The sequence below is a fragment of the Gymnodraco acuticeps genome, unplaced genomic scaffold (genome assembly GCF_902827175.1).
Source record: "Gymnodraco acuticeps unplaced genomic scaffold, fGymAcu1.1, whole genome shotgun sequence".
Classification (NCBI taxonomy): Eukaryota; Metazoa; Chordata; class Actinopteri; order Perciformes; family Bathydraconidae; genus Gymnodraco; species Gymnodraco acuticeps.
In genome coordinates, this window is record NW_022990600.1 from 107,521 (window position 1) to 129,001 (window position 21,481).

A 21,481-nucleotide genomic window follows, 5' to 3' on the forward strand; every position below is an offset into this window, starting at 1 on the left:
CACTTTGGGTCGGCCTTGGTCAAGCCCTTTTGACCCCCCCAGCCTTGTTCTCGTACAAGTTTTTCGCTCAAATGACACCATGCAGGAATATAACGGGAGTTGACAGGAGACTCTGCCCGCCTCACAAGTGCCTATTTTCGGACACATTTTTTCACTTACCCCCCTATTTTCCCCGGTTTTATTATTTATTTATTTTTTGGCTATTTCACCCGGTTTCTACCGGTCTCGGGTGTCCCCCCACGGCCTGAGTCCAGCCCCCCCCCCACTCATCCATATATTAACGGATTTTGACCATTTTTGTTGCATTTTTCTCCTTTCTTCTCACTGATCGAATGGCAAACGCAACCCACCGTCCAGGGGTCCTACGGGTCCCGCAGCGGAGGTTCCCAGCTGGAACCTCCCCACCTCCGTCGCGTATATATATATATATATATATATATATATATATATATATATATATATAGGGACACCTTGTATTGTAGTTAATATCAGTACAGTATCACTTTTCCTCACTTAGATTGATTGAACTGTTCTGCCCTTACAGCGCGTATCCCTATGCGTAGCTAGACGTTCTTATTATACATCCATGAGCTAGACAGTTAGCTAACATTTAAAAGTCCTCCAATAAAGATGCAAGGTTTCTTTCTTGACTTTACTGTTCTTCTTTTACTTTGTAAAACTGTAACAATACAGAAATAAAACACATATAAGTATGCAGGCTTTACATAACATATAAGTAGCACTGTACAAACGACACACATAGGCCTACTACTATTAGGAATTAGCTATCATTAGCATCACTATTAGCTAGCACACGTCAGAATCGTCACTTCCTGTACTGACAGTGGAGGTGTCCTGAGAGTGGAGGTCTGCAGCGGAACTGTCCTGAGAGTGGAGGTCTGCAGGCAGACCCCTCTCAAATGGATGGGAAAGATCATTGTCCGTAGGCTCTCACATGTACTGGAACAGACTCAGGCTGCTGAGTTGTTTTCAGAGCGGATTTCGTAAAGGGCGGTCCACAATAGATGCTTTAGTAAGAGTGAGTAACGATGTGGAAAAAACATTGAAAATGAAAGAGATAATGGCAATAGTGTACTTTGACATTTAAAAGGTGTATGACTCTGTGTGGAGGGAGGGGTTACTGATCACATTGAGTAGAATGGGTATTGGAGAATGTACAATTGGGTAAGGGCCTTTTTAACAGACAGGACATTTAGAGTAAAGGTTGGAGCAGATATTTCCAATTATTTAGAAATAGAAAATGGTATTCCCCAAGGGAGTGCAGTCAGTCCAATATTATTTAACATCATGATTAATGAGATATTGACATGCTTAGACACATGCATCCAGTGGGCTCCATACGCAGATGATGGGGCTATTTGGATGAGGGGAAGCCATGCCCCATACGTAATGGAGAATATAGCTAGAGCGATTAAAAAGGTGGAGAGGTGGTCATATAACTGGGGATTCAAAATGTCAGAAAGCAAGTCATACAAATAAATGCAAGATTGATGGCCAACAGCTAACACTATGATCGACCAATAACCATGGCTTTACCCAGAAGCTAAAATAGATGTGAGTATCGTAGAAAGGAAAAAAGAGTGGCAAATAAATGAAGTGGGAATTAAAACATACGTACCTGAACGAAAAGTACTACAATTACCTCAAAATGTACACAGATGGCTCTAAGAACAAGGAAGAGTGTGTTGGAATTGGTATATACATCCCAGACTTTAAAATATCGATCTCAAAAAGAGCGTCTGATCAACTATCGGTATACGCAGCAGAAATGCTGGCAGTAATAATAGGATTGCAGTGGGTTGAAGAGGTCAGACCAGATAGGGTGGTGATATGCACAGATTCATTGTCCATATTAAAAAGCATACAATCAACAACAACTACCAGAGAAGACATTCTCATAGAACTGAACCACAGCCTGTTAAGACTTCACAGATCTGCAGTTCTGCTGGGTGCCTGCTCATGAGGGGTGAAAGGGAACGAGTGTGCATGAGGGGGTGAAAGAGAACGAGTGTGCATGAGGGGGTGAAAGGGAACGAGTGTGCATGAGGGGGAGAAAGGGAACGAGTGTGCATGAGGGGGTGAAAGGGAACGAGTGTGCATGAGGGGGTGAAAGGGAACGAGTGTGCATGAGGGGGGGAAAGGGAACGAGTGTGCATGAGGGGGGGAAAGGGAATGACTGTGCATGAGGGGGAGAAAGGGAACGAGTGTGCATGAGGGGGTGAAAGGGAACGAGTGTGCATGAGGGGGGGAAAGGGAACGAGTGTGCATGAGGGGGGGAAAGGGAACGAGTGTGCATGAGGGGGAGAAAGGGAACGAGTGTGCATGAGGGGGGGAAAGGGAACGAGTGTGCATGAGGGGGAGAAAGGGAACGAGTGTGCATGAGGGGGGGAAAGGGAACGAGTGTGCTGATAAATTAGCAAAAGGTGCACTACAAAAGGAGATAACATTACCAGTTCAACTTGGTAAAGGAGAAGGAAAAGCAGTCATTAGGAAGAAAGGGAAGGAGATCTGGCAGAAAAGGTGGGAGGAAGACCAGAAAGGCAAAGAGTGTCATCAAGTGCAAAAGACAATCACAATTAATATTTATAAAGAAAGGAACAGAAGGGAGGAAATCACGATAGCCAGACTCAGAATAAATCACACGGCTTTGGTGGTACTCCAAATTGTACTCTGTATGTCATGGGGGAAAGTGACAGTGACAAGTGTGGGAACTGTGGAGTAAAAGAAGATGGAGAACATATCTTGTTACATTGTGACATCTATAAAGCAGAAAGAGAAAAACTAAAGGCTAAAGTTTTAGAGGCAGAGAGGGAGTGGAGTGTGGTTGGTGTTTTGGGAACAAAAGGAGAGGGACTAAGAGCTACCAGAAAGGCACTGTTTACATTCTTGAGTGAAACTGGGGTAGGAAAAATAATGTAACATTAGGTCAAGAAAGAACATAGATTTTTATTTTATTTATTTCATGTTTTTGTTGATTTATTGATTTATTTATTTTGATAGATCATAGGTTAAAGAGTTGGAATGATATGATGATTCATACTCATGTACAGTAGGTGGCGGTATGCACATTTTAAGTTGTTCGCCAAAAGGGAAAGAAGAAGAAGAAGAAGAAGAAGAAGAGGTGGTGAGTGGATTAAACACCTGCAGCGATTTCATTAAGTGTATTTACACCTGTTAGCTTAGTTTTCAGTTAATCACGAATCAGAAGTTATCTTATGTAACACAACAGCTGTAATCTTGGAAGAAAGAAACTCACAAAAAAACTTAAAATGTGCGCCAAAATAGTCTCAAATTATCTTGAAATAAAGGCTAAAAGCCATCGGCTAACAGCTAAAGTCTAAAAGCTAACGGCTAACAGCTAAAGTCTAAAAGCCATCGGCTAACAGCTAAAGTCTAAAAGCTAACGGCTAACAGCTAAAGTCTAAAAGCTAACGGCTAACAGCTAAAGTCTAAAAGCTAACGGCTAACAGCTACAGTTATTATTCCAGTTCGGCTCTGTGGGAGTAACAGTTGATATGTAATGCTCAGCTGACTTTGTGTTAGTTATTTATTACACCAGTTATCTTTAAGACGGTTTGAGTTGTTGTGTTGGTGCTCTTTACCATAGATATGGTTTTAAATATATGCTAACTAGCTTATTAGCATCGCCATTCACCGTGACGTAGCATTTTTCCCATTGAAATGAATGGGGCTCCTCAGTTAGCAGCTAACGCTAAGCTAAGCGACGGTTTAGCTCATTAGATAAATAGATATATCCTTTATTTAAATAATGATTGATCTTAAACTGGGAAATGATTGTGTCACAGCAGAAGTGTTTTTAGTCATTACACAAGTTAAACATATTTAAAAGATGCAATAAGATATAATAAAAATGAAGCATTAGCAGCAAATGTACACACAGGACACATATCACTCGAGTATCTAAAGAATACACAATATACAGAAAATACTGTATACATGGAGTACATTAAACAGTCTCACTAGCTAATGTTTGCTTTCTGTGTTAACTTAGTGATAGTTAATGACACAGATAGCGTTATAACCATGGTTCAAACAACCGTTAATGTCACTTTCTATGTGAATAAAGTCATTTTAATGAAATAAAAGTGAACAAACTGTGAGCTGTAAGTTAGAATGTAAGTTGCTACACAGATTATGATGAATTATATCTAAATATCGTATTATATTAATAATAATTTAATAATAATAACTTTGTATTGTAATGGTTAAAGTCATTTGCATGTAACTGTAGATTAGTTTTGTTGTGTTTGTCGGTAGTATTGAGTTGTCTTGTTTTGTGTGTAGTTGAGACCCATCCGGAGAAGGAGAACTGAGAGCATCATGGAGGAGAACAAAGAGACCCCTGGAGCTCAGGTCAGTGTGCACTCCATCACAATATATTCCTAATTCCAGCGTTTCCGCCAGGCGGGCGTCTTGCCTTCATTTGACGCCCTTATTCAGATCGGAACGCAAAACTAAATTCATTGTCCGTCACAATAGGTTTAGCTCAGTGGTTCTCAAACTTTTTCTGTCAGGCCCCCCCTTTGGAGAAAAAGTCGGCCCCCCCAACACAAATAGTCACGTAATGGGCCAAGTTAACATTTATTAAAATACATCAATATGAACGTGAGCATTCCTTTGCTAGAACAGTGATAATAAAACAATGCTCCATAAGTCTGTGTGCTCAAAAAAATAAATACATAAGACAATTGTGCAATCCCTTTGCTTGAACAGTACGTTATAATACTTTGCCACTTTGCAATCTGTGCAAACAAAGGAAAAGAAAGAACATTCTGATATTTGGCAAAGTGTGTCTTCTTATCACAGGTGGCTGCAATGAGCCTGTGTTGCACATCTCTTCAAAACGGGGTTGCAGGCTCAGTGGCGGCGCCAGAGATTTATTTTGGGGGTGCTGTGCGGTAGCTTGACGTTTCATAGAGGGTGCTCAAACATTTAGGGTTTCCCATTAATGTACCTGTCGATACAGTGGAATGTTCTACTGCAACACTCCCCACGCATACACACAGTGTACCTGCGACTGTTACAATGAAGGCTCAATAATCAGCTCACGGCATATAGGTGTAAGCAGGGGTAAAGTGCTATTTTTATAGATGGTGTGTGGATCTCACATAGGGGGGTCCGGGGGCATGTTCCCCCGCGATTTTTTTTTTTTAAATATTGAAGTTAAAAGCATCAATCTGGTGCACTTTGAGAGCAACATGAAGAGATCTATGGATACATCTCTCAACACCCATATGAAACACAACTGTAAACAGATTTACTTTTTCTTTATAGATATTTTACAAATCACCTTTTAAACGTTATTCTTTTTTTACTCTATAGTATTTCATACCTGTTTTTCATTTATTCTCTTATTTTTTCTAACTATAATGATCATATAAACGTGTGCCTCGGAAATAATTGTTTTCATTAATCGTGACCAAAACATTTGAGTACCTGCTCTCTCTCTCGCTCGCTCGCGCGCACACACACACACACACACACACACACACACACACACACACACACAAAATGGCTCGTTACACACACAGAGCCGAGCTTGAATGAAACACAGAGACCCAGACGTATTTATACTGTATCAAATTAGGATTTATTTTACTTTTTTTTTTCAAAAACATTTTTCCTCCTGGTCTCTCGCCCCCCCTGCCATGCCTCTGCGCCCCCCCCCTCACTTTGAGAAACACTGATTTGGTCATGGTTCTCATGGTGTCCCACACTTTTTTTTGGGGACTTTGGCTTTAAAAGCATTTCCCAAAAGCTCTCTGTGCCAGTTTTGATTCCCTCAATTTGACTTTCAGTTCTCTCTCTGTCTAAGTGCTCCATAGTCTTTGTTTTTATAACTTTTTGTTAATGTCCTTTGTCACATATGATTTATTACTTGGATAGATTTGTATTTCTTTAGTGGGAACACAGAAGTTAATATAGTCTTTGGTAACAGTAGTTATTTCATCTAGTGCAGGGTTTCCCAAATGTTCCCATGCGAAGGACCCCCATATCCAGGGCTGCACATAACTGGTGCGAGGTGCGCATGCGCACCTCCGCCAAAAAAAGAGCACCGTGTCATTTGAAAAAAGGAGCATTTGCGTACCAACATTGAGAGAGAGAAGGGAGAATAGAAAAGAGAGAGAGAGATAAATATATTTGCGAGTTGCATATGAACCTATGATATGAACTCAGGGCCGTAATAGATGTTCGCCTAGGGCGCCAGGTCTGGGGAGGCGCTGCGCTGGCAGCTCTGGGAGGGAAAAAAACATTTTTGACCGTAGGTGCTCATCCTAATTTTTGGCCTTGATGTAACAACATTCATAATTAAGTAAATGTAACACCCTTTTCACCCCGGTTACACGTTTCATTTGCCCTGTACGATGGGCGCTGTAAGTGATGAAAATGGGGGATGTTGGCTTATCTGGCGCCCGCAGCTCACAGACAAAATACGAGGGAGAGAGAAGGGCGCACCGCCCGGTACCGGCGCTGTTGTTATTAGAATCTGGTGCCGTGCTAGCTGCTTTAACGGATATAAGAAGATGTTTCTACAATAATGTGGAGGAGAGTCCTCTCCAGTCAGACTGAGAGGCTGATAACTACAGCTCAGTGAGGTAAGGACTCTGAGTGTTTAGATAGTTCACTTTAGTCTAAGTTCAAACGGTTTGGTCACAATTTATGTAAACACATATTTCCAAGGCACTCCTTTATAATTATTGGGATAAACAGGTTTGAAATCATTCCAATGTATACTATAGGACAGTAACCAAAAATATCCTTTAAAACTGGAGAGATAAAAAAAATGCATAAATAAATGTTAAGGTAAAATAAAATATGAATGAACAACACAAATAAAATAAGTTACATTAATTTGTTATTGGCTATGGTAGGTTATTGGTTATGTTCACATACTTATTTGATCACATCCACTTGTCTAAGATGACAACAGAGACTTTCGACCCAAACCCAGCTGTTGACTTGTGGATGCAAGCATCTAATCACAGACTCAACCAGAGAGAAAGAAGTAGGCCTACATCATCAGCTACCATGTCTGACAGAGAGGAAGACAGTGAGGAGAACAGTCAGGAGGGCAGTGATGACAGCTTGTAGGATTACTGGTCGTGCTAATGTTGTCTTGTGTTCACATCTGCATGTGTGTTCTGTGTTCACCTCTGCATGTGTGTTCTGTGTTCACCTCTGCATGTGTGTTCTGTGTTCACCTCTGCATGTGTGTGTTCTGTGTTCACCTCTGCATGTGTGTTCTGTGTTCACCTCTGCATGTGTGTTCTGTGTTCACCTCTGCATGTGTGTTCTGTGTTCACCTCTGCATGTGTGTTCTGTGTTCACCTCTGCGTGTGTGTTCTGTGTTCACCTCTGCATGTGTGTTCTGTGTTCACCTCTGCTGTGTGTGTTCTGTGTTCACCTCTGTGTGTTCTGTGTTCACCTCTGTGTGTGTGTTCTGTGTTCACCTCTGCATGTGTGTTCTGTGTTCACCTCTGCATGTGTGTTCTGTGTTCACCTCTGCATGTGTGTTCTGTGTTCACCTCTGTGTGTTCTGTGTTCACCTCTGCATGTGTGTTCTGTGTTCACCTCTGCATGTGTGTTCTGTGTTCACCTCTGCATGTGTGTTCTGTGTTCACCTCTGCCTGTGTGTTCAGTGTTCACCTCTGCATGTGTGTTCAGTGTTCACCTCTGCATGTGTGTTCTGTGTTCACCTCTGTCTGTGTGTTCTGTGTTCACCTCTGCATGTGTGTTCTGTGTTCACCTCTGCCTGTGTGTTCAGTGTTCACCTCTGCATGTGTGTTCTGTGTTCACCTCTGCATGTGTGTTCAGTGTTCACCTCTGCATGTGTGTTCTGTGTTCACCTCTGTGTGTTCTGTGTTCACCTCTGTGTGTTCTGTGTTCACCTCTGCATGTGTGTTCAGTGTTCACCTCTGCATGTGTGTTCTGTGTTCACCTCTGCATGTGTGTTCTGTGTTCACCTCTGCATGTGTGTTCTGTGTTCACCTCTGCATGTGTGTTCTGTGTTCACCTCTGCATGTGTGTTCTGTGTTCACCTCTGCATGTGTGTTCTTTGTTCACCTCTGCATGTGTGTTCAGTGTTCACCTCTGCATGTGTGTTCTTTGTTCACCTCTGCATGTGTGTTCTGTGTTCACCTCTGCATGTGTGTTCTTTGTTCACCTCTGCATGTGTGTTCAGTGTTCACCTCTGCATGTGTGTTCAGTGCCGTGTGTCTGGCAAATAAAGTCAAGACCCCCTCAAAAGTTACGGTTTATTTCATTTTAAGGATGAGCACCAAGCAACATCTCCAGGTGCTCCTTTGAGAACCAGGGCAAAAAAGTTATGTGCACCCCTGCCCATATCGCATTATTCTCTGGCGGGTACCCCCCTGTTGCAATTCTTTATTTTTTTAAAATGATGAGTACATTATGATGGAAAATATGACAAATTAATCATACAGCTTAATACATTTTCTTAATATATATTTGTATTAATAATCAGTTATTAAACGGTAATATCAACAGTAAATATATTTTTAAAGCATTTTTAAAGTGATTTCTGTCTTTATAATATTATATAATTTTGAATAGTAATATGAACAATTAAAGGTCCCATGTCATGCTTTTCCGGTTATTGCCCGTCCCCTTGTTGTTATGAAGGTTTTTATGCATGTAAACAGTCTGCAAAGTCAAAACCCTCAAAGTACACCCTGTAGCGAGTAAACTCTAACACAGAAAATACCTCCCCCAAAAGCCTCGTTGGAGATTTCTCAGTTTCCATTGTTTACTTCCTGCCCCGCGTGACGTCACTTCCTCTGCCAGCCGACCATATTAAGTGTCGTAAAACCTGCTTCTTTTCAAAGCTCTATCCAGTCATGTCGCGGAGGGTCTGTTGTCTGTATTGTGTGGAGAAATCCACAATGTTTGCAGTACCGAAGGCAGAACCACGACGAAGTCAGTGGTTGACATTCCTTTTTAACACTGTTCCAGCTGATTTACCAGCCGGTACTGTTGTGTGTGCGCGGCATTTCACGGACCTTAGCTTTAAAAACGTAACAATGTTTAGCTTCGGACTTGCTGTAAAGCTGATATTGGAGGACGATGCTGTTCCTACTTTGTTTGGACCAGCGGGAGATTCTGGTACACAACCTGTAAGTATTCATTGTGGTTTGTGTATTTATTCTGTTTAAAACAAACAATGTATCTATCACGACTGTGTAAATGCTATGCTAATGCTATGCTACCGAGGTAAACACGAGGGCTAACGAGCATTCCCAGACCTCAACACCGATGTTAGCACATGGCCTTACATGTATCTCATAGCAGGAGAATGTCTGCAAACACACACGAAATACTCAGACAGTATACTCCGGGTGATTTAACCGTACGGTCAGTAATTACAGTTGCTGTTCGTGTATTCTACCGAGCTACCATTAATAAGCTAAGCTAGAAGCTCTAACCTAGAGATGTTATGAAAAACATTGTTTTCATGCCAGCTACAATGAATGACCGAACGTAGCAGACTATCTGTAGAACATTGTAATTGTAAAAGTGTTGCTTTTATGAAATTGACTGTTTTCCTCGGATACACAATTAATTGTATGAATACTATGTGTATCTTTCTTAGAGTACATCACAGCAGGAACACAATACCAACTGCTCCAGTACAGTCGGATGTCAAACAGACCGTCCACAGACTGTGTGGGAACTCAGAGGGTTGAGACACGGTCTGTGGGAACACAGACAGTGGAATGTAAAGTGTCCGCCATTTCTGTTGCTACACAGTTGGCCCGGGGAACACTGAAATCGGCACACGTGAGAAGCAAAGGTAGACTATAACACTGACAAATCACAGATACATTACCTTAATTGTGCTTTTATTACATGAACAGCACTTGGGCTCGACCAAAAATCGTTTTTAAATGTGCTCTATAAATAAAACCTTATTTGATATTATTGTATATCACAGAAATACTGTTATGTTGACTACAAGAAATACAGTGCTGTTTGTAGTTTGTACATTTTTCATGAATTAATCTGTCAGATGTACACAAGTTGTTGGCCTTTTACAATGTATTAGTGTCTTATCTAATGTACGTAGTATTTATGCACTTTTCCCTTTTTATTAACAGGCATCCAGGCCACGGTGTCTTTCAAAAGTGTTGGCACTAAAACTTCCACCTACACAGAAATCCCCTTGACCACAGGCACAATCCACGCACTGTGACGTAAAGTACATTGTTTTTGAAAGCTGCCTCAGACAGCTGTTTGAAAAATGTCCGGTGTGTAAGACAGACTGTGATGTCCAAACAAGAAAAGTGGGGACCTATGTGGCGTTCACACAGCGTTGTTCAAACTGCAGTTACTTCAGGAAATGGGAGAGCCAGCCCGTCATCGGAAGTACCCCGGTTGGCAACTTACAATTATCCGCTGCTACATACTTCACTGGGGGTTCCTTCTTCCAACTACGAAAGGTATTTTACCATCTCTAACATCTATAGCATATGAAAAATGACAGCAGTGGACTTTTTCAAAAACGTTTCCTTTTTTTCTATTTATTCATAGATATGCAGCTGGAGATCATCGGGTATGGGACCTTCAGGAGGCATGCTAAGAGTTACCTGGAGCCTGCTATTATCCACAAGTGGAACACTGATCAGCAGCAGAATTTCGATAATCTACAACAACAGGGGGGAAAGGTCGCAGGAGATATGAGAGCAGACTCTCCAAGTAAGCAGAAACAGACAAGACAGTCTAGTGCCAGAGTTACTGGTGTATATTACAATTCATCTACTTATCCATTGAAGTTCGGTTGAAAAGCCTTGAAACCTCCTGTATTATCTTTTCTTCAGGCCACTCGGCTAAGTTCGGGAGCTACACACTCATGAACCTGGGAAGCAACACCATTCTGGACTTCCAGCTTGTTCAGGTGTGATTCTCTTTCTGGGTGCTATCATTTTAGGCTTGCTGGCTGTTGATGCATGCTTCTGTGTATTTATGCCCTATTTGTTATTCCCCAACAGAGCAATGAAGTAGGTGGTAGTTACCACATGGAAAAGGAGGGACTCAAAAGATGCCTAGATCATCTGGAGTCAAAGGATTTGGCGGTTGAGTACATTGTGACTGACCGTCATCCGCAGATCCAGAAGTACCTGAGGGAACGCAACATCGAACAATTCTATGATGTGTGGCACTTTGAAAAAGGTATTTATCCCTATATGTTGTAATGGAAGAATACCAAATCAGAGGCACTGTCCTTTGTTAAGATATTCCTTTGTTTTACTATGCAATTTATCCTGAGCTTCTAATCAGCAGCAGACATGACATAATGTCTGAATACATTCATTATATCTCCTACAATGTGGCCAGAGCACTTGATCACAGCACCTTTTCTCATTGTAAATTACATTTCACTCACTAATCCTAGGATAATGTGAGTACTCTTTAGAATGGGAATTTACAGTGATATGAATATGTATGGAGGTTTCCTGGCTATGAAATGTTTTCAGACAGAAGGGTGTCGCACTGACAGGCAATTATCATATGCATGTTATGGTTGATGATATATGAAGTGTGGAATTTCCACCACACCCTTGAATGTTGTCCATCACAGCACGTCATTTCCACACTATGGCTTGAATATTAACTTGTGCATGTGCTTTTTTTTTATCATGTTTGTCCAAGAAACTTCTGAAACTTACACAGAACAAGGACTGTGACACGAAGTTGAAGAGGTGGCTGCGCAGCATAAAAAACCATGTCTACTGGAGTGCGACGAGCACAGCCTCGGGGCCGGAGAAGGTGGCAAGGTGGACGTCACTGATCAACCACCTACAAAACGTTCACGTGCATGATGACCCCCTGTTCCCCAAGTGCACACATCCTGTAGGAGCCGCAAGCGATGCAAATAAACCTTACCTAAAAGGTGGTAAGTTCAATTTTTCACTTCCTTCATAAGATCAACAATATAGAATGTAAATATAACATTGTTGCTGTGGCAAATTATTGTTGTAATGTTCTAATGTGCTGGTGATTTACCTAATGTCTTTGTCATTTTACTCAAGGCTCAATAACACTCGCCAGAGTTGAAACGATACTCACCAACAAGAGAGTTCTCAAAGATGTGCTAAAGCTAAGCCATCACTACCAGACCTCATCCCTGGAGTCCTTCCACAACTTAATTCTGCGTTTTACCCCAAAAAATGTGGTTTTCCCCTTCATTGAAATGTTGTGCACTGTATACTTTATTCTGTAGCATCTTATAACACAGTCACTGTTTAGTGGCATGAGGGTTTTATTCTGTCATAACACAAAGTCTCATTTTATTTTGTTATTCTATAGGTTGTGTCTAGCAGCAATGCATCACAACGAGAATGCTGGGCGTGACCAAGCGACAACTGCTGCAGGAAAACTTGTCTTCAAATTGGCTTATCCAAAATCAAAGAGGGGAGAGTGTACGGTCAAGTCTGTTAAGAACGACCCTACATACAGTAAGTTGTGAAATATTTGTTTTTATTATTATTAACAGAACTTACATTTCAAATGATTAAAGATACAATGAACAATAAAAGTATTACATTAAATACAAATAACAAATTATTTATACAATGCTTTCTTTTTCAGTCTATGTGGATGAGCTGACGAGGCTTGTGTTTCACAAAGTCTTTCTGGACCCTACACCCTTTGTGGACGAGCTGAAACGAATCCACGTCCCAGAGGACCTGTCAACTCAATTTGACAGGCCCCCCAAGGAGGAAATGATTGTCAGCCGTTTCTCCCGTTTCCCCCCAAAGGAGGTCGAAATCCTACATATTGTCCAGCCAGATCTGGAAACTCCTGGCGGATCCGGAGCACAACACACGACGGAATCACCACTCTGATGCCTCGCCCTAAATATCCCCAGCACCAGCTTACAAAGCTGCGATACGCAAGATATCGAAAACGCCTATCGGGAGAGGAATGGATGATGTACATTACATTCAAATATAAATATACATTCACACATTTTGTACATTTGTAAAAATAAAGTTTGATGGAAATACTTAGTAGCCTTTCTTTCCTGAATGATTTGCTCCTATAATATATCATTCATATATAGCAAACCATGATTTGATTTTTCATCAAACGGTAGTAGTTTATTACAGGTAACAATAACTTACTCTTCTTCCGTTGTATTTGTCAAAGGTCCGAAACTGTATTTATAAATATTGTGGAGATTCTGCAGGGTGTATGGGTTCAAGCAGTTAGGCTCTAGTCCTGGGTGGTCAACCATGCAGTTAATGGGTTCTGGAACTTGCAGCATGCGTGTTACAACCTATGAATGTAAGATGTGTTACAAAACACGTTTAGCTTTTAAACCAACTATGGGAAATGTTTACAAAATAAACATTCAATTACTAAGGAAGTAATACAAGTGCATATAATAGTCTATTGACTTGAAAAACATGTATGCTGTATATCTTGGTATATGTGTGCTACTGTTGGTGTTTTCAGCTAGCTGCCGACATAATGTAACTAAGCTAGGCTACCTTTCTTATGCTATTGCAGCACACGTTTTCTCCGTCACTTGGCATCAAAGCGCAGTTTCCACAACGGCACCTAAATAACAACAGTTGTAGGTACATCTGATGACATCTGAAATGTAAGACATATACTAGATAAAAACGTACCACAATGACACTGTTTGGTCTGCTCTAGTGAACGGCGAGGCAAGACTCGCGATTTGGTCTATTCTAGGATCGAACGGAGGTTCGAAATTGTATGCTCCATACGCCATTGTATGCTATATGTAAGCTATCTATTTATCTATATAACTCTATCTATCGATTCTCAAATCTAGTATTGCTATGTTGCTAAGTACCCGCTAAACCACTTTACGGCAGATGTCAACAGGGGCAGAGCCTCTCTGGTGGTTGACTAATCAGAACAGAGTGGCAGAGCTGACCAATCGGAGCACACTGGACGCACAGGAGGGTGGGGGCAGGAACTCCATCGAGCCGTTTAGCACAGGGAGTGAAAACTCATACTTTACAGAGATAATGTATGAGAAACCAATCTGAGTTTGGATAATTGCACAGTATTTTTCTATTGTAATATCCTTCAACAATGGTATTATGATCAGTAGAAAGGACCATGCAATGGGGCCTTTAACATATATTTTTAGCATTTTTGAAAGCTACTTATGCCTTAATAATATTATATGTAATATTCAACAGTAATATTAACATTAAACATATTTATATTCATATATATAAACATCAATATTCGCTACATCCGTGCTCTCATCCAGCTGCAGAGCGAAACATTCACTAGCTCTCACTTGCTCCAAAAGCTGAGCACATACTCAGTTTCACTCTCAGTAGCGGCAGCTCGATTCTGATTGGCTTGAAGGGCGGTCATGTGATTTAAAAACAAAAAATATGAATAAATATTAAAAGATTGGCATCAAAGGACACATAGATTGATATATATGCAGTTATTAATAACATCTAAAAAATAAATGTAACTTAAAAAACTCCCCTTTCCCAAACTCAAACTTTGCGTGACCCCCCTGGCTTTCATTTGTCCATGTCCTTATTACTTTATTTTCTGGTTGACTTCCCTTCTGTTTGGTCTTATACACTGGTATCATATTCACAACATTATGCTCAGAGTTCAGTATTGGTGCTCTGTATTTAGACACAAAGGCTCCTTTATCGTTAACGAAGCATTTGTCCAGGATATTGTCTTTCCTGCTGTGATCCCTAACATACTGCTGGAACCCAGGTAACACAGTCTCCAGGCGACATTGCTTCATGTCCCCGAGCACTATTGCCGGTGCATCGGGGTGGCTGAGTTGCAGCTCGTGAACACGGTCAGCGATGGAGCCGGCCGCCAGTGACGCTCTGCCGCTGGGAGGCACGTAAACAACAAACAGTAACATACACCCGAATTCTCTAGGCCAGTGGTTCTCAACCTTTTTACACCAAGTACCACCTGAGAAAAGAGTTGGCTCTCCAATACCACCATATGACCAATGTTCAAATACAGTCTATGCACAGTTCATGCAGGACTCGCAGGCACATGTATTCATAACATTATTTGTTGTCAGCTACTTGTACAAAGGGCTCTCTCTCACTCACACACTCATCTCTGTCTTTCTCTCACACATCTATCTCTCTATCTCTCTCTCTCTCTCTCTCTCTCTCTCTCTCTGTCTCTCTCTCACTCACACACTCATCTCTGTCTTTCTCTCACACATCTATCTCTCTATCTCTCTCTCTCTCTCTCTCTCTGTCTCTCTCTCTCATCTCTGTCTTTCTCTCACACATCTATCTCTCTCTCTGTCTCTGTCTCTCTCTCTCTCACACACTCATCTCTGTCTTTCTCTCACACATCTATCTCTCTATCTCTCTCTCTCTCTCTGTCTCTGTCTCTCTCTCACTCACACACTCATCTCTGTCTTTCTCTCACACATCTCTCTCTCTCTCTCTCTCTGTCTCTCTGTCTCTCTCTCACTCACACACTCATCTCTGTCTTTCTCTCACACATCTATCTCTCTATCTCTCTCTCTCTCTCTCTCTCTGTCTCTCTCTCACTCACACACTCATCTCTGTCTCTCTCTCACTCACACACTCATCTCTGTCTTTCTCTCACACATCTATCTCTCTTTCTCTCTCTCTCTCTCACTCTCTCTCTCTCTGTCTCTCTGTCTCTCTCTCACTCACACACTCATCTCTGTCTCTCTCTCACTCACACACTCATCTCTGTCTTTCTCTCACACATCTCTCTCTCTCTCTCTCTCTCTCTCTCTCACTCACACACTCATCTCTGTCTCTCTCTCACTCACACACTCATCTCTGTCTTTCTCTCACACATCTATCTCTCTATCTCTCTCTCTCTCTCTCTCTCTCACTCACACACTCATCTCTGTCTTTCTCTCACACATCTCTCTCTCTCTCTCTCTCTCTCTCTCTCTATCTCTATCTCTCTCTCTATCTCTATCTCTCTCTCTCTCTCTATCTCTCTCACACTCATCTCTGTCTCTCTCACACTCATCTCTGTCTCTCTCTCTCTCTCTCTCTCTCACACTCACTCACTCACACACTCATCTCTGTCTCTCTCTCACTCACACACTCATCTCTGTCTTTCTCTCACACATCGTTCTCTCTCACTCATCTCTCTCTCTCTTTCTCTCTCACTCATCTCTCTCTCACTCATCTCGCTCTCTCCTTTTCTTTCTCTCTCACTCATCTCTCTCTTTCTCTCTCTCTCTTTCTCTCTCACTCATCTCTCTCTCACTCATCTCTCTCTCTCCTTCTCTCTCTCTCCTTTTCTTTCTCTCTCACTCATCTCTCTCTTTCTCTCTCACTCATCTGTCTCTCTCACTCATCTCTCTCTCTCACTCATCTCTCTCTCTCCTTCTCTCTCTCTCCTTTTCTCTCTCTCTCACTCATCACTCACACACCACAAGTGAGAACATAAAGAACAAAATAACTTATTCTCACTCAACTGTACACACAGCCTTCTCTCCTCCATCACAGCGGCTGTGCACATCACTTTTGTGTTGCTGGCGGAGCCTGCGCTTGTGCTCGGTTGATGACTGTCCTCATTCACTTGTTCACTTTCGCTGGTAATATTCTCCTCTGTACCTCTCTCACAACATCATTCAGCTTTCTTTAGCTTGCTTGCAACGTTCGCTAATCGTTCGCGGGTAGTATGGTCGTCATTAGCAACACCAGAAAAAAGAAAAAAAATGTGTTTCTAAATCTAAAAACAACAATAGCCTATTAGAACTAATTTAAACCACAGTTTCAATTATCTCAATCTCAATCTTATTTTCATTCGTTGTAGTATTTTGATAGTATGATTTATTTTGTAATTAATGTTATTCAATCAAGCCTCAAACTGAGGGCACTTGTCCCTATAGCCTGTTTTAAATTAAAGTAGTCTGAGGTCCTTACCACCAGCTGCTCTTGCAGTAAGTAGTGCACCTTACTGTCCCAAATGTAGTGACAGCTTTTCGTCTTTTTGTTTACTTAGTTGTGTTTTCTGTATTTTATGTGTCAGAACGTGTAACGTTGCTGCCTTCTTGGCCAGGTCAGCATTGTAAATGAGATTTTGTCTCAATGTTTTCATCTGGTTAAATAAAGGTTAAAGGAGGGAAAAAAAGGATTTCTTTTTTTTTTTCTTTTTTTTTTATATGTCAGATTCCTCTGCGTACCACTAGCGGTTGAGAACCACTGCTCTAGGCAGATAAAAGGGTTTTAACGTCATGCCGAGAATTTCTACGTTGGGATTGCAGGTTTTACATTTTACTGAGTATGATCGGCACCACAGATCAAATCCGGGTACTTCAAAGAGAGATTCAGGCATTGTAGATTGTAGTAAGCGGTTCCGCCAGGGGGGCGTTTTGCCGTCATTTGACGCAATTATTCAACCTGAACTCGAGCCGAGGGCATTCGAAAAAATAAATAATTCGAGAGAAGATCGAGTTTTTTTAAGGGGACAAGGACATCCCTCTGTTGGAAGGGCAAAGGTGTCTGGTGGGATTATTTTCGGAGTATTGAAGAGCGTTTCCTCGACATCGGCGGTGCCTTCCACAGGACAACACGGACCGTGCACGATTAGGACGCGATGAGCGCGGGGGTGCTAGTGGAGCTGCCGCATGAACTGAGGCTCTGTGGTAAACTGTGGTAAAATAAATCGCTAAAAAGAGCCGGAATTCCCATCACTGACGTAAAGAGATAGTATCTATAAGGGATGGAGCCACAGTGAAGTAAACAGTAAAAGGCACAGCTCTTTGCAGCTGGTGCTGCTCTTCTAAGATTCTCCTGTGTTACACGTTACTGCCTCCTGGTGCCGCAGAGATTTCATGAAGTCAAGGAGGTTTTCCTTCTATGAAACAGCTGTGGGCAGCAGATACTGTGAGAGTCACGGACATTAATTCATAGATCTAGGCAGACTGGTTCACAGACTCTCCTGGTTTGCCAATCCGGTGCTTGAACAAATAGCTCTAAACCCCTGGCCGAAATGTCCCTAAAATGAAGTCCGAGTTAGAAATATATCTCAAATAATGTATATATTTCCCCACATAAACATAACAGTCTGCAATGAAACGGCTGTCTCCTGTGCGCTCCACTTCCTACTTTCTCCCTCTGCAAATGAGATATTTTCTCTCTTCTTTTTTTTTCATTGCCCTTTAGGGGCTTCGTACAATACAACTGCAAATATTTCATTTTAAAAAGTAAAGTCCTTTCGAGTCATCTGTCTCAAGTCATGAATACCAAGTCAAGTCGAGTCTTTTATCAATGTTAGTCAAGCAAGTCTCAAGTCAAAAAATATGCGAGTCAAGTCATGTGACTCGAGTCCCCCACCTCTGGTATATACTGTGGTTAGAATATTGCTGTATTACTGTATCAAATATAATAAACACAAACAGTTAAGTAGTATATTGTTAACTCGAGGTTTAAATTAGTGAGTTTTCATTGTGTTAACTTGTGTATTTATGCTTTTTAGATTTACTTTCTCTCTTTCTCTGTCCGTCTGTTCTAGAAACTGAAAGGAAAGAGACGTCACAGCTGTCAGCAATGTGACAAATCATTTACACAATCTGGAGATTTAAACCGCCACCTGCGTATTCACACAGGAGAAAAACCGTACAGCTGTGAAGAGTGTGGGACAACTTTCAGTCAAGCAAGTAATCTCAAATCACATCAACTATTCATACTGGAGAAAAACCGTACTGGTGTGAAGACTGTGGGAAAACGTTCACTAGATCAGATGCTCTCAAATTACATCAACTATTCACACTGGAGAAAAACCGTACAGCTGTGAAGAGTGTGAGAAAACTTTCACTACATCAAGTGCTCTAGAATCACATCACCGTATTCACACTGGAGAAAACCCGTACTGTTGTGAAGAGTGTGGGAAAACTTTCACTACATCAGGTGCTCTCAAAACACATCAAAGTATTCACACAGGGGAAAAACCGTACAGCTGTGAAGAGTGTGGGACAACTTTCACTACATCAGGTGCTCTAGAAGCACATCACTAGGGTTGGGAACCGAAACTCGGTTCCAGATGAGAACCGATAAGAAAATGCCGGGTACCGGGTACCCGTACAAAATACACCTTTTCGGTTCTGCTTAACGGTTCCTAAACGCGGTAGACCCTGTATTCCAGCGGGTCCGTCTGTACCGCGGCGCCGCGGTGACCCGGTGGAATACAGGGCGGACCTGGAGAATCACAGAACGGCCGGTCGTCAGCGGGCCGTTGACGGCCGGCTCGGTACGCTGATGGCCGGCACCGCCCTTAATTTTTTTAAACGGCATCATGTAAGTTGCGCTGACAGGCGACAGAGGTCCACAGTTGCCCCGCAGCGAGGCTCCCCCCCGCCCTCCCGTAGACAGTTCACGAGCTCAGTCACTTCATAACACCAAAGATGGGTCGCGGTAAACGCTCTGAAGTGAGGCTCCACTACACTAAAAAATAAAAAGACAATTGGGCACAGTGTTAATAGCTTGCCACAGGCATAGCTCAGTTAAAATAAAGCACAGCTATTGTGCAATACATTTGTATTGCATGTATATTTTTTATTTGTAACAATTTCAGTTAAAGCTGAAAAGAATAAAGATATTTTTGTTATCTAAACGTTTGACCTCTTTCTTTTACAATTTTGGAATCGAAACGGGGAATCGATAAGAACCGGAATCGATAAGCAGAACCGGAATCGGAATCGGAATCGATAAATTTCAAACGATACCCATCCCTACACATCACCTATTCACACTGGAGAAAAACCGTACTGGTGTGAAGAGTGTGGGAAAACGTTCAGTCAAGCAAGTAATCTCAAATCACATCAACTATTCATACTGGAGAAAAACCCTACAGCTGTGAAGAGTGTGGGACAACTTTCAGTCAAGCAAGTAATCTCAAGAAACATCATCATATTCACACTGGAGAAAAACCGTACTGGTGTGAAGACTGTGGGAAAACGTTCACTAGATCAGATGCTCTCAAATTACATCAACGTATTCACACTGGAGAAAAACCGTACAGCTGTGAAGAGTGTGAGAAAACTTTCACTACATCAAGTGCTCTAGAATCACATCACCGTATTCACACTGGAGAAAAACCGTACAGCTGTGAAGAGTGTGGGACAACTTTCACTACATCAGGTGCTCTAGAAGCACATCACCGTATTCACACTGGAGAAAACCCGTACTGGTGTGAAGAGTGTGGGAAAACGTTCAGGAGATCAGATGCTCTCAAAATACATCTTCGTGTTCACACAAGAGTAACACCATAGTGGTTTTAAGAGTGTGGGAAAACTTTTTCTTCAAGGATTCACCTTAAAGTCCACGAGCGAATCCACACTGCATCCTTTTGATCAACTATGAGAGCCAAGCTAGCTGTTTCCTCCGCCTGATGTCCTAAGAGCTGTATTTATATTTTAAGTTTGAGTTGAATTTAAGTGTGACTAACAGTTTATGTTCTAACCAGCATTCACACTATGCCAACACAAGGCCACAGAGATGCTGCTTCTCCTGATTTAATTCATATTTGTAATGGTTCCTGATCTTTAAAGAAATGTTATACTACTATACTTTGTTATTCCTTTTTTTATAAATATTATATCTCAACTGCTAGCCTCATTAAGCTGCATTGAAGGAATTTAGTTTCACTGTTCATTAATCCGTCGTGTAGTTTCTCCAATAATCATTTTGGTTAATAAAATGTTGTGACTTTAAAGATCAAATGCAAAGCTTCCAAATATGCTAAATTTTTATAGAAATGTTGTTTTTAAGACTGCCTGTATTTTTTATTTTATTTAAATCGAGATAATACACCCAAAAAAAAGCTTTTTATTGAACCAAAACTGAATTAACATGGGTTATTGTTGTGCTTTTTGTTGTACGAACGGTGCGGGATCTGGGAGAGTTTTACATGCATTTCCCAAAGACCAAATCATCCGCAAAAAATGGATTTTTTTAGTGAATCGTGTTGGATGGCAACCGACAAAATGGAGCAAGTTGTGTTCTGACCACTTCGCGTGTGATGCATACGACGTTGATCCTGCTATCATCAAGTCTGTTGGTGCAGAAGCATTAATAGCACGTCGGAGGCTGAAACCCGGAGCCGTCCCCTCCATATTTCAGCACAAGAAACCACTGAAAGAACGAAAGAGCCGGGCGATGCAGAAACGCCAAAGAATTGAGGTAAACAACTTTTGATTAGATTTCAAAGCGCACGGAGCACAGCGCAGTTGTATTGCTTATAGAGGTGGGCACCGTTAGATTCTGTGTCTTTACGATCATAAACAATGTGTTGGATGTGGAGCTAGGATAAGTAATAAGGGCGCTAGGAGTGATTTCGGTGCAGTAATAGGTTAGCATTTTTCGCTCGGGGCTAATTCACTGTTAGCATTGTAGTTTGTCTGCAGCTCATTCATCGCTCCTCCACTCATAACGGAAAA

The 21,481-nt window shown here is 41.6% G+C and overlaps 2 protein-coding genes and 1 pseudogene across 5 annotated transcripts; all 3 read left to right on the top strand.

The window, feature by feature from the left end:
* Positions 1 to 3,119: 3,119 nt before the first annotated feature.
* Positions 3,120 to 18,916, top strand: LOC117554484 (zinc finger protein 431-like). Its single transcript, XM_034228938.1, has 3 exons — positions 3,120 to 3,145; positions 4,327 to 4,395; positions 18,559 to 18,916. The coding sequence occupies exons 2-3, from the start codon at positions 4,363 to 4,365 to the stop codon at positions 18,838 to 18,840; spliced, it is 315 nt and encodes a 104-aa protein (XP_034084829.1). The 5' UTR covers positions 3,120 to 3,145; positions 4,327 to 4,362; the 3' UTR covers positions 18,841 to 18,916.
* LOC117554483 lies at positions 8,761 to 13,070 on the top strand. 4 transcript variants are annotated; one of them, XM_034228934.1, is made up of 9 exons: positions 8,761 to 9,176; positions 9,653 to 9,853; positions 10,158 to 10,499; positions 10,591 to 10,755; positions 10,878 to 10,954; positions 11,049 to 11,229; positions 11,699 to 11,953; positions 12,090 to 12,515; positions 12,649 to 13,070. In XM_034228934.1, exons 3-8 carry the CDS (start codon positions 10,400 to 10,402, stop codon positions 12,278 to 12,280), a joined length of 969 nt encoding a protein of 322 aa, XP_034084825.1. In that variant the 5' UTR covers positions 8,761 to 9,176; positions 9,653 to 9,853; positions 10,158 to 10,399; the 3' UTR covers positions 12,281 to 12,515; positions 12,649 to 13,070. The 4 variants fall into 4 exon arrangements, with proteins under 4 accessions (XP_034084825.1, XP_034084827.1, XP_034084828.1 ...); XM_034228936.1 differs by lacking the exon at positions 12,649 to 13,070 and having other exon boundaries at positions 11,699 to 11,948; positions 12,087 to 12,219; XM_034228935.1 differs by lacking the exon at positions 8,761 to 9,176 and having other exon boundaries at positions 9,463 to 9,853.
* An 877-nt stretch (positions 18,917 to 19,793) lies between the features above and the next one.
* LOC117554481 lies at positions 19,794 to 20,574 on the top strand (annotated as a pseudogene).
* Positions 20,575 to 21,481: the final 907 nt, after the last annotated feature.